The sequence below is a fragment of the Megascapheus bottae genome, chromosome 12 (assembly GCF_031878675.1).
Source record: "Megascapheus bottae isolate mThoBot1 chromosome 12, mThoBot2.hap1, whole genome shotgun sequence".
Classification (NCBI taxonomy): Eukaryota; Metazoa; Chordata; class Mammalia; order Rodentia; family Geomyidae; genus Megascapheus; species Megascapheus bottae.
The window spans coordinates 18,803,752-18,817,502 of NC_143520.1; the positions used below are offsets into that span (position 1 = coordinate 18,803,752).

General features: G+C 37.1%; 1 protein-coding gene across 4 annotated transcripts in view; it reads left to right on the forward strand.

Moving 5' to 3' along the window:
• The first annotated feature begins 540 nt into the window (after positions 1-540).
• Positions 541-13,751, forward strand: part of Ifih1 (interferon induced with helicase C domain 1) — a 56,458-nt gene continuing 43,247 nt past the window's right edge. For all 4 annotated transcript variants that reach the window (XM_090342733.1, XM_090342734.1, XM_090342735.1 and 1 more), the window contains exons 1-2: positions 541-1,071; positions 7,936-8,104. In XM_090342733.1, the coding sequence (XP_090198859.1) occupies positions 619-1,071; positions 7,936-8,104 (622 nt within the window). In that variant the 5' untranslated portion in view covers positions 541-618. The remainder of the gene's footprint in view (positions 1,072-7,935; positions 8,105-13,751) is intronic.

The window sequence follows — 13,751 nt, forward strand, 5'->3', positions numbered from 1 at the left end:
AAGGGTAACTTGATGCCCATGTCAAGATCTAGCAGCAGTGTCCCTTTACTTTTCTGTTGGAAAGTGCCGAATCACACATATTTGAGCTTGCTGCGTTTTAGCTGACAAAGGAGTTTGATTGTTGAGGCAGACTTCCTCTAGCAAAAACCAAATAGCAACCAAAGGAGAATTGCCAGAGAAAAATCAGTTGCTTTTCTTTTCCAATTCCCATAGTGTCCAGGACCAAAGATGGCTCCTTTCCAGCCTTGAGGACAAGGCTGACTCCTCCCTAGTGAAACTCACTCCCCGCCCAAAAGATTATGTTTGGAAAGTCCTGAAGAAGAAAATCGAAACAGAAACCAGGCTGGCAAAAGCACAAAAACCCGTGAGTGCGCAGGAAAGCAAAAGCTCCTCTGGACGGTGCAGACACTCAGATCTGGCAGAGCCCAAGGAAAGGCGCAGGTCAGCTCCCTCCAGCCTGGCTCAGCCTGACAGAGCTCTTGAGCCCCTCTGGAAGCCCTGCAGGAATCCCCTGCTGGGCTCAGTGGGAGTGATTCTGGGACGTAGGAGCTGGCACCAGCTCTCAACTGTTGACGTCGAGGTTGGGAGAACCCTCTCCTTTTTCCCTGACAAGGAAAGATGTCAAATGGGTCTTCCGCAGACAAGAGTTTTCGCTATCTCATCTCTTGCTTCAGGGCCAGAGTGAAAACATACATTCAGGTGGAGCCTGTGCTGGACTACTTGACCTTTTTGAGTGGAGAAGTCAAAGAGCAAATTCTTAGGACAGCTGCTACGCAGGGGAACACTCCCGCGGCCGAACTGCTTCTTAACACATTGGAGAAGGAAGTCTGGCCCCTGGGCTGGACTCAGGAATTTGTGGAAGCCCTCAGGAGAGCCGGCAACCCCTTAGCTGCCCGCTACATGAATCCTGAGCTCACCGACTTACCCTCCCCATCTTTGGAGACTGCTCATGATGAATGCCTGCAGTTGCTGAACCTCCTTCAGCCCACCCTCGTGGATAAGCTCCTGGTGAAAGACGTGTTGGATCCGTGTGTGGGACAGGATCTGTTAACCACTGAAGACAGAAATCGGGTATGTGTGAATTGAGAGAGAGGGAGAAAGACAGCTGGGCCTTCTGGGGGATTTTGTGAACTGATAATTGCTGGTTAATTTTGTCCTCTCCCTGAGAGTCTCATTTTATGAGAACTTAGTCCCTTCTACCATCCAAAAGACAGTATGTACTTACTTCAAAATATAGTTTTGAGAGTTCAAACACAAAAGCTAATTTTCGAATCCTTTTACAAAATAAGGAGATAGCATTAGTATCGAAATGTGTACTGGCAATGTTTACAAACACTTCCTATGTATCCTTACTGTCCTTTTTGAAATGAGTTATCACGATGAATGTTCAAAACTACATGGAAGGTTCTTTAACACTATTAACTCTATAAATGCGGAAACTGAGCTGCGTGGTATACTTCCTCAAGGGTTCCCAGGAAGAACAGAAGACGAGCTTGGATCTGTTGGGTTCCTCAGATATTCTTTGTCGTATTTAGTGTAGTTACCTAACTCAGGGTCAGCAAACTATGATACACTAGTTAAACTCAGCCGGTTAGTCATTTTTATAAGACTATATGCTAAGAATGTCCATTAGATTATTGAATTTTAAATTTTCAGTGCTCAGAACACTGGAACACAGTTACGCTTATTCATTTACATACTTTTTTGGATGTTACTTCACAATTAAACAGCAACGATATGACCCAGACAGTCTAAGTATTTAGTGCCTACATGTTTCAAGGAAATGTTCCCCAATTTCTTCCCTGCATTATAATGATCCCTTGGAACCAAAACTTAGACATAATCCATTGAAAAAAGTGTGAGACCAACTTTGGTTTTCTCATTAGTAAGGAAAAGGGATTTTTTTAAAAAAATAGGTTGCATTTTGACAGGGCAAATTTTACAGATAAATTAATGTACTCTTTATTAGTTTTTTTTGATGCAGGAAACTGCTCCTTGAAGTATATAAACATTGATTTACTTGAATCTGACTTAGAATTATAAGTCAGAAGTCTTGTTTTAAAAGGCAAGTAGCCTATTAAGTACACTATATTACAAGTCAAAACTCTTGTCAACTTAATGCTATACTTTTGACAATTTCATTTTTGATCCATCAGTGCCATATTCATTACAACATTTAGGCCTTAGCTGATTGACGATGGCATGTGATGCTCCTCTATCACTAGTGACTAAAGTAAATTTTCCTTTGTAAACCCAGCAGCCTCTGGACTTATCCAAAGACCCCCAAACCCATCTAATTTTGCTGGCCAGTTTTCTCAACAAGTAAATTACTTTACATTGTTGTCTGTAGCATTTATGTCATTCTGTGTATTGAAAACCAACTACATTATAGTAGTCCAGCTGGATATAACAAATGTGTACATCACTGTGGCAGAATTCTAATTTGGAACAAAGTATGCAGCCTTCAAGCCAGCTGGAGATGGAAGATGGCATTTCCAGCCACAGTAGCTGTGAGGAAGTCCAGAAGCAACAGAGTCCAGTAACACCACAAAGCTGTTTATGTTTGGTGGTATGATGTCCCGATTGCCAACGAAACAGCACTTTTCCTTATTTACTCTAAATACTTCTGCCTATCAGCATCACTTTTGTCTTGCCTGGATTGAATTTCTGCCAGCTATATTTTATCCAAGTCCTTGATTCTGCCAAGCTTAAAGGCAGCTAGCAGTAATGCAAGGGATATGACACAAAGAAGACAGAGAGTAAAGGGACTTTCATGTGCTGACAGCAGTAAAGGCCAAAGCAACCCAAAGTTCCTCTCAGATTCACATTTCAAAGGAGACTCTGAAGAACTGAATTCCACTGTATTGGAAGAGCTCTAATGATCAAGCATGTAACTGTGAGAGGCTGTAATAATTTTTGAATACATTTTTTGCATTATCATTTCCAAAGGTAAGCATGGCAGAAAATGGAAAGGATGTATTAGATTTGGGAGAATCTCTTGATTATGGAATTATTTATAATGCTTATTTTACAGAAATAAAATATGATAGGAAAACTTGATGTAAAATCTATTTTCATATTGGGGAGTTAAGTTCCCCCATTCTGTGATAACTCATGAAAACAAACAATACTTTCTTCTGTGCAGTATTTTAATAACCATCAAATGAAAAATACTATTGATGAAAAACTTTATAGGAAATAATTCTTTGAAGAGATATGAAGTATTATAAATAATAAATAACTTTTGAACAGATATAAAGATTATGTTGCCTTTTACTATTACTCATGTGTTCATTTCCTGACAATGTTACAATTTCAGACACTTAAATCTCCCAAGTTGAAATTGGGGTAGATTTTTTCAAATTCCTGGATTAAACTGATTTAGAGGAGAGTTTTTATTTTTTATTATTATCTTTAGTTGCGTTCAAAAAGCAGTTTAGGAATACAGTTGGATCTTATTCAGTTTCACCCTTTCAACCTTCCCACCCCAGAACCTAGACTTGACTAGCTTTAAGGCTGGTACTGATTTCTTGGTTGGACATTTGAATTTATTTGCAAAGTGATGCCTACAGTAAGAATTGAGAACACATGATATGTTGAATTGCCTTGCCAGACATTAAGGAATGGGTGGATAATGAATATTTCATTTCTAAATTTGAGTTTTGACAGTTTCAAAAAGATGTCAGAAATTAATCTTTGCTTAACTAAGTAATAAGTATTTCTAAAAATGATCTTTTTATTTTTATTCTTCTCTTGTGTCCTAGTAGACAGTTTTACATGGTCAGTTATTTTGGTTTAGGATGCCCACCCCTATCTGCCAGCCCCTGCCCCCAATTATAGCAGGACTTCTTAAAATGATCTAAGACTTCATTTTTTGTCCTATAAGTACCCAAAGTAAATATTAAATTTATTGATTTATTAATCTATTCGGCTTGAATTTTTTGAGTGGCATTGTTGTGCCAGACACCATGTTAATGGTGAAAAGATAAGAGAAAAAACACAGGCTTGGCCTGCGTTTTCTTCTTACTAGCAGTTAGATATCTATGGTATGTGAGGCACTATTCTAAATGCTGAAGATTTAGCAATAGATAAGAGTCATTTTGTAAAGGAAAGTAATAGAATGTGCACTTATAGGAAGAAAGTGCTCCCATGTGCCTCACTTCTGTCAGAATGCCTAGTGACAGTTTAGCACATCCTTTGACATAGACAGTAGGACAGATTGATCATGTATACATTTCTAGTTATCTTCATTTCATCCTCTTCTGTTCAAGATAGGAGCATGTTTCATCCCTTGTAGAAAGCATTAGCACCTCTAATTTGGGTGACAGAGTACACAATTTATTTACACAGAGAAACACAGGTACATGACTAGTCCAGCTAGTTGTCCAAACATGAGGTTGAGCATCCAACTCAGTTTCCACCCATTCATTTTATTGTCAGGCAAATTAGGGAGAGTAAGAGTCTTGTCAGAAAAAGGTATGCATAAAATATTAGCTATGAGAATTTGAAGATAAATATGCATTAGAGTAAGACATGAACCAAATGTTTTTAGCATGTGAATTTTGCTCCATGGTTTATAGCTGGTGAGAGCTGAATTGTAAGGATTAAAAATATCATGAGTTTAAGTAAGCATCTAATAAGGTTATTAAAAAATGTAGAAGCTTTCTTATAAATTGGACAATTGTGTTGTGATTCAGGACTTTATGAAAATATTCCTGGCTTTTCTGCTTGAAGAAAATCATATCAGTGGATTTCCAAAGTTGTGAGTTATGTAAACATTTGCTTATTTTTTAGATCCCATACAATAGTTAACGTTGTACTCTAAGGCAATTTTAAGTTCATAGAGAAAACATGCAATTGTGGAGGAAGTCTCAAGTCCAAATATTCTCCTCTTGGCAATTTCAGTAATCATGCTTATGTATTAGAACTAATACATCTATAATATCATACTAAAAAATAGAGTAAGTAAAGCACACACATATAATAATTTTACAAGGAAAAGATGTACTTTCACACCCAAACTATACAGAATCCTAATATTGCATAAATCATATATGGAGTTCCACAATCACAAAATGAAAATAGTTACAGCAAATAATGTCAGCACAGTCCTCAAATTCCTTGTCTCAAGAAGGGTTAAGGAAACACAAATTTACATATTAATACTCAAAGAAAATTTAGTCTATAAATGATGCCTAGAATTTGAAAGATGTACTGTCTATAGTGTCCCATTTAGCCTTTTAAGTGAAATTGTTTCTTTTTCTATCATATATATTTCAAGCTGATTAAATAGGGTAATAAGAATGGATATAGGTAAGTTACTTATATTTTACATCTAAACCATTTACTTCCCAAATTTTGAAATAAAGAACTTATAAATACTAAAATTTCCATATAGAAGTAAGGATGCTAGAAGAAAAATAGGAAAGCTAGAAAGTAGTTAGAAAAAGCTATAGTGGAGATGGGCCATTCTTGTTTAAAATTTATTAAGTTTAAATAGTCATGTTAGCCAATTCTGTGAGTAAATGGCCGTGAAATTGGAGACAATTGTTAAGTAATGAGAGCACCATCCAACTTCTAAATCCAAATGGGTGAGAGAAAATTCCACTCAACCACTTAGTAGCAATTTAATTTTTGAAAAGTAGATAAACATTTGTATGCCTTTTATTGCTGATTTTGAAAAGGAGCTTAAAGGGTTCTTAACTAGTAGCTAACAGGATTAAAATATCATTTGAGTACAGATTTTGCAGTGCTAATAGTGTCTGTCAGTGAAATGTTTGTAAAACTAAGTGCTTTTTCTAGATAGTCCAAATTATAGTTGGTACAAAAGTTGTGCCAAACATTGTTCAAAACACCTTGTAAATCCCTGGTCTGGAAAGTTTTAGAATACAAGGACAGTATAGCAAATATTTAATTTTTTTTCCAGTCCTGGGGCTTGAACTCAGAGCCTGAGCACTGTCCGTCCTTGGGCTTTCTTCAAGGTTAATGGTCTGCCACTTGAGCCATAGCACCACTTCCGGCTTTTCTATGTATGTGGTAGCGAGAAATTGAACCCAGGTCTTCATGAATGCTAGGCAAGCACTCTACCACTAGGCCAAACTCTGGACCCCAGAAAATATTTAATTCTTATAGGGAAGAATTAAGCATTTGAATGGCTGATGGATGTCAAGGAGAGACTTAGAGTATATAAATCACTATTTTTATTTGGGATGCTGATGAGAGTCTCATGAGATACTGGAAAAACATGGGTTCCTGAAATAGACAAATGATATCAGAATCTCTGAGTGTTTCTAGACATTGGCATTTTCAAATGTTCACAGGGAAATTGTCACAAGTAATGGAATGGAGAAGCTATTAAATTTATTACCAGGTTCTTCTTCATATCCCACGTAGAAGTAGGAGAGAAGCATGACTCTGGAGGTTCCAGAATGCCATTGAGTTCCTAATTTTGTTGTTGTTATTGTTTGTGGGGCTTGGCCTTGGGGCCTCAGCACTGTCCTTGAGGTCTTTTTGCTCAGTAGTAGTGCTCTAGCACATTGAGCCACACTCCACCTCAGGTTTTTGAGGGCCAAGTAGAGGTAAGAGTCTCACACACTGTTCTGCTGAGGCTAGCTTCAAACCATGATGCTCAGATCTCAGTCTCCTAAGCATCTAGGACTACAGTCATAAACCACTGGTGCCCGGCTTCCTAATTTCTTTCTGATCTAACCTAGCTGTGTTAGCCTTCTCTGTTAATGTCTTTCACTCTGTCAGAGGAAAATACATTTTGACATACACATAGAACAAACATTTTTAAATAATTTATTAGATTAATAGAAAAGTAAAGTGAATGAGGGCTAAAGATTTTAATGAATGGATGTAGAGATCTTATATTAAGACCCAGAAGCACATTTCCTTAATATTCAGTGAAGATTAGGAAAGTTCTGGGGAATTTTATTGTTGTTTGCTTGTTTGTTTTTGCCAGTCCAGGTGCTTGAACTCAGGGCCTGAGCACTGTCCTTGGGCTTTTCCCAAGGCTAGTGCTCTACCACTTGAGCCACAGCTTCCAGCTTTTCTATTGTGAGTTTTACTATCTATGAGCTATGTATGAGATTCCAGCTTTTCTATAAATGCGATACCCAGGAATTGAACCTTGGTCTCTCTTCATGCTAGGCAAGCACTCTACTACTAAGCCAAACTCCTGGCCCCCAGTTTTTGTTTTTGCTTTTATTGCTATTGTTTATTACTACTTTATTGTCAGCATAATGTATGGAGGGGTTACAGTTACATCCATCAGGTAGTAGTACATTACTTCTCGAACATTAATACCCCTTCTCATGTTTTTGCCCCCCTCTCCCTCCTCCCACTCCCTCCCAATCATGTTGTTTGTCCCCTTGGGAAAGTTTTATTCTAACAATAATATAATGCAAATATTACAAGGGAAGAATATATATACATGTAAATATATGGTAGCAATGATTACTTCTATAATGTTTATTTTGAAGAAAAATGACAGTTGGATAGGAAATGTTTGATTTCTCACTTACAGTATATACTTGATGGGCTGAAAAGAAATAGTAAATTATGGATATACAGGAAAAACTGTAAAAGAGAGAGAAGGAGGGAGATAAAGAGATAAAAATAGATTCAGATTAAATGTAGTGCTCTTGTATTCATTCAGAGCTAGGTCAGATAAAAATATTTATTTACTATTTAGTGTTGAATATTTCAGTGGCTTAAAAAAATGAAGCTTAGTTAATAGGGGCCATGACAGAGAGGTCTTTTTCCTTCTTGATGGACTTCAAATTGGGAAAATGAGGATTGCTATTTACTCTAGTATTTGAATAAATGCCTTTGTATTTATGCTTAATTGTTTGTTTTTTTCTGAAGGATATTTTGGGCTTAAATTTATTAAGAAGATATATCAATGACTTTTCATTTTCTTCCTTAAAACAGATTTTTGCTGCGGAAAATAATGGAAATGAATCAGGTGTAAGAGAGCTATTAAGAAGGATTGTGAAGAAAGAAAACTGGTTTTCTACATTTCTGAATATCCTTCACCAAACTGGAAACAATGAGCTTGTCCAAGAGCTAACAGGTGTTGTTTGGTCAGAAAAAGATGCAGGTATTTCTAATTTTACTATAGGAGATTTCACACATTCTGCCTAGTACCTGAGAGCATTTTGAAGCCTGTACATAAAGCATCAGAATTTTGGAATGAAAATCAAATAATTGGAATAGATCTGATAAATTATTTATTTTATTCCTTTTACACATGTGGAAAATAAGATCTGGGTAAAGATAAACTTGTCAAAAACTCATCTTATTTTGGAAATAAGGTGACTCCCTGAGATCTCTAGCAAGGTATTTTAATATTAAAATACGCATATTAAGAGGAAATCTTTTTTTATTCTTTTAAGCAAGTTAGTGATAATTTTTGCAATTTACTTCACTTTTCTTCAGTCATCAGTGAATGAATGTGAAATGCATAGAGCCATTGCTCTAAGTGCTAAGAAGGGGAAGTTAAAGCAAACAAAGTCCTTCCCCCCATACACCCTACTTTCTAGGGAAAGAGGATCCACAGTAAATAATTTTCCCAAATACACAAAACATGCCAGGCACATATAATCACAGATACTGCAGAAATCAACAGAATGAACACAAATGACTATATTATTAGCAAAATAAAGTGCTATGTTTTATATCCAAGTATTTTATGAAATAGCTTCATTTGTTGCCCAGTAGTTTGAATTATAGAACGCTATCAGAAAATTGGTTTTTACTCCCTTCTAAGTGGTCAGTCTAACTTTCAAAGGTCAGAAAGTGATGTGTGCCCATCAGGAAGTTCCAGTGTTCCTACTCTTAGAGGCTTCTGTGACTGCATGTGCAGCTCTCTGCCCCAGCCCCAACTTCCTCTAGAGGCAGACAGAAACATCCAGAATCAGGGAATGGTAAAAGGAGAGAGAGAGAGGGGGGGGGAAGGGAGGGAGGGAGAGAGAGAGAGAGAGAGAGAGAGAGAGAGAGAGAGAGAGAGAGAGAGAGAGAGAGAGAGAGAGAATGCCATTAAAATAATTATGAAGCATTAAAAGAGCTCTAAAAATCACAAGATGATGTCAGAAGTCAATGTACAAATGAACTGGAAGAGTAGGATATGAGCAAGATAGTTGGACATGCTCACTTTTCATCATTCCAAAACAAATACTTTGCAGTGTCAAACATTTGAGGCTGATAGTATGTAAAAAGTCCCCAAAGAATATAGTATCTCACTTTGTTATCTGATATATTGAACTTATTTGTATTTGGATATTTGAAATTTGATAGGGAATGGGGAGAAACCAAGACGGGTGGGGGGTGTGGGGGGGAGGGAAACGGGTACCAAGACATGTGAAAGGGTATCAATGTATGTGAATTAATGCACCTTCTATCTGGCAAATATCATGTAACCCTTTTACTAATTACAATAAAAAAAAAGACTTCAGGATCAGGTTCTTAATTCTTCAAAAAACTGCAATTTACACTAGATTGTATTCAATGTAGAAATATTTGTAGAAAAAAATGTTGCTGTAAAAGCACTCAACCCTCCAAATTAAAATTTATAAATTAATTACTCAGACTTTTCATAGCTTTCAATGTATAGGTATTGTTAATATTGCTAAAAACAATCTCTCATCACCTCATGATTTTTCATTGCCATAGAAATTGATCTTTGCAAGTATTTAGAAATACAGATAATTCTGCTATGGTGGCATTATGTTGTGTGATGTTATAATAACTTGCCAGTTGAAGTAGCTTTATTTGTGGACTTCTTAGGAATGTGCATATGAAATGAGATCCAAACAATAAATCTTTTCTATAAAAAAAAAAGTCCCCAAAGAATTGCACCTATTCTTTCCCTCTAGTTATTCAAGAATTTGAGGGATGGACTTCATCAAAGAGGTTCAACAGAGATTTCAAAAGTTAGATAGTAATTCCATAGGCTTTATTAGCATGGTCCAAGGTCTCTAATTAACCACGGCTTTTCTTTCTGTTAAGAAACTAACCAGATAAAAACCTTTCCCAGTAAGACACATCTTTGTTTGGGTTTCATTTTCGGGAGGGCCTCTGTGGCACTGCTGACTTGCAATAGCAGGATCACATTTTTATGGCCAGGTATGGTATTTGAGCCTGTTATCTCAGTTTGCCTCAGGTATAGATATGGAGATTATAGTCCAGGACATAGTAAAAACAAAATGGTGAGACACCACCCAAAAAAATAATGAAAGCAACAAAGATTGAGTGTGTTGCTGAAGTGGTATAGAGTTTCCATCCAGGAAGCATGAAGTCTGGATTCAGCTCACAGTACTTAAAAAAAAAAAGGTCACATTTTTCTGCAAGTATTTCATTGTCATTTTCCCATGTTTGAACTCAATCTCAGTTTACTAATCCCGAAAGAACTTCACAGTTTCATGTTTTGGTTATATAGACTCTAAAAGCCTACTAGCTTTTCTTCATTCCATCCTGTTCACTCTGCCCCCTTTAGGTCAACTGGTGTCTCTGTTTCCATTATCTTGACTCTTCTATTGAAATGGCTAATGAAGTCTACCAGTCTCATTCAAAATCGCTTGTTCAAATGTTTTCTGAGCCACAAGTTATCTTTTCGTCAGATCACATTTTCTAATTTTTTAATATCGACTGGCTAAGAATTTTCCAAATCTTTTGCATTTTTGCCATAACCGATTAGGAGAAACAAAGCCCCTCTTCAACATTTTTGACTGGGAATATGAGCTATTTTTGAGGGAAAGAAATAATGGCCCCGACAAATGATCTCATGTATAGGAAGCACCATTTCCTCTTTCATTTTCAAAAGGAAACATCTCTGGTTGGATGAGGTTCCACAGTGGCAGGTCTGCCCTCCCAGAGATGGAGCTTCAGGGAGAACAAAAATGGTGAGGTTGCCTTGCAGAGCTGGAGGGTGAACCTACTGACTGCTGTATCAGGAGATTGTCTCTTGAAGCAGTTCAGGTTAAATGAAGGTTTAATATGCCTGTGGACTTAAATAAGAGAACACAGTGAGAAAGTGCCTGGGAACATTCCAAGAAGAGAACAGTCACTCATCAATGTAGCCAGCCTGTGTGTATGGAGTTGCACTGTCCAGGGATATAAGAAATAAATTTCCATGTAAAGTATCAACTCCATGATATGTTGTTATGAATGACCAAGAAGATGTATCTAGGAGCTCAGGCTCTGGATTCTTTAGCTGGTTCTTTCCTGGATTTACTCCCTGTTTCACTGGACCTGTCTTTAAAATGTAGATAATGACATTATTGATCAAAAAAACCTGACATTACTGAGAGTTTTTTTTTGTAAGTCATGGGGCTTCTTTTCCTCAACACTAGTTCTCTACCACGTTGAACCCCAGCACCACTTCCAGTTTTCCAGTGGTTAAATAAAGATAAGAATCTCACCAATTTTCTTGCCTAGGCTGGATTTGACCTGCAACCCTCAGAATTCAGCCTCCTGAGTAGCTAGGATTATAGGCATAATCTACCAGCATCTAACTGGCATCACTTTTTTGACATCAGGTTTGTTTGATTTAAATATTAAATGATGCAACATTGAAATCACATAAAGTACTTTATGGTAAGCACAAAGTAAATTGATTCTCCTAAATTATAAATCCCCAACATGCTTAATGTCTGGATGGAAGAATCCGCCAGTTGGTTCCTTGTCTAAAGTCAAAACTATTTTCATTGGGAAATTATCCATGCTAAGTTACATTCAGTATTCCCCTTCTCCTTAAGGTGAGAAAATCTGAAGTGACATTTGAAATTTTCTGTATGCTGCTAGATCTCTCTAGAAGATCTCAGTTTCAAGTGGAAGAGAAAGTCCTATTATTTATCTTAGGTCCTAGTGAAACCCTGAATATGCCTTGATTGAAGGCTAAAAAGTGGACAGAAAGGAATAGAAGAGAAGAGAAACACATTATAATTCAGTGAATTACAACAACTCCTGAGAATGTTAGAAACATGAGTTTAGTGTGACCTTAAAGCACCTGCCTATCTTGTGTAGAACATGCATCCAGGGAAGCAAAAGGAAAGAGCACAGCTACAAGCAAAGTCACCAGACTTACATCTTCATTAATTCAGCCTCTAATACCTGTTTGAATCTCTGAGACCAGGAACCAGAAAATAATGATGAGGCAGGAAATCATCCAACTCTTCTGGTGTTTAGCATATTACTTATATATCACCTTAAAAAAATTAAGCCAGGTGCCAGTGGCTCACACTTGTAATCCTAGTTACTCAGGAGAGTAAGATCTGAGTCTCAGAGTGCAAAGCCAGACTAAGCGGAAAGTATGAGATGCTTATCTCCAGTTAACCAGCTAAAAGATGAAAGTGGAGGTGTGGCTCCCGTGGTAGAATGTCAGCATTAATACCACGCAGACCCTGAGTTCAAGCCCCACTAATTGCATGAAATGTATATGTACACATATATGCATATTTTTTCAGTTGTAGGGCCTAAAATCTGGGTCTGAACTCTTCAGCTCAAGACCACCATCCTACCCCTTGAGACACAGCACCACTTCCAGTTTTCTGGTGGTTCATTGAAGATTAGAGTCTCGCAGACTTTAGTGCCTGGGCTGGTTTTGTACTGCAATCCTCAGATCTCAGCCTCTTGAGTAGCTAGAATTACAGATGTGAACCACCACGCTTTGCTTAAAAAATATGTGAAAATCACTGTTCATGTTAAACATGGAATATTGCATATGTTATCATAACAAGTCCTAAATCTTTCAAAATGTTAAAAAATTTTTAACATTTATATGAAGCAAATTTCTGTAAGAGATCCTTTCTGTTTTTATTTTATTTTTTATTTTATTTTATTTATTTATTTATTTTGCCAGTCCTGGGCTTGAGCTCAGGACCTGAGCACTGTCCTTGGACTTTCTCAAGGCTAGAGCTCTATCTCTTGAGCCTCAGCACCACTTCTGGCTTTTTCCTATTTATGTGGTACTGAGGAATCGAATCCCAGAGACCCTTTCTGTTTTTAAAACAATATTTATTTGTATTATCTAGAAGTGTGCATTGCTCTTCAGAATTGCCTGCTTTATTTTAAGTTCTAAAGTATTTACATTTTATTCAGGTAATTTCTATTTGGAAACCCCATTCTGTCTTTAATAAAGACAGAATGACAGTTTTATGTATGTATATGTGTATGCAGTATAAAACTTGCAATAATCAACCTAAACCTTTTTAGTTGGCTGACAATGTGGTATTTCTACACAATGGAATTCTATGCTGCTGTCAGAAAGAATGACATTGCCCCATTTGTTAGGAAATGGAAAGACTTAGAAAAAATCATATTAAGTGAAGTAAGCCAGGCTCAAAGGAACTTAGGCTCAATGGTTTCCCTCATTTGTCATAATCAGTAGAAATCTTGGGCTCTCCTAGCAGAGACTTGCAATAGAGCAAAACCTTGATACAAAAGGCCATATAGTAGGACGCTAAATGAAAGGATCTCTAGGATATAGAATCATAAGCCATATAATGAATGATTGTTGTTCTTAAGGTACTATGTTATCTCTCATCTCTTTTGCTGTCCCTTGGTTATCTCATATTGTTACAGTATCTCACTTGGTTACCTGATATATTGGATATATTTGTATTTGGTTATTTGAAATTGGATAGGGAAGGGGGGAAAACAAGATGAGGGGTAGGGGTGGGGGGGAGGGAAATGGGGACCAAGACATGTGAAAGGGTATCAATGTATGGGAATTAATGCACCATCTATCT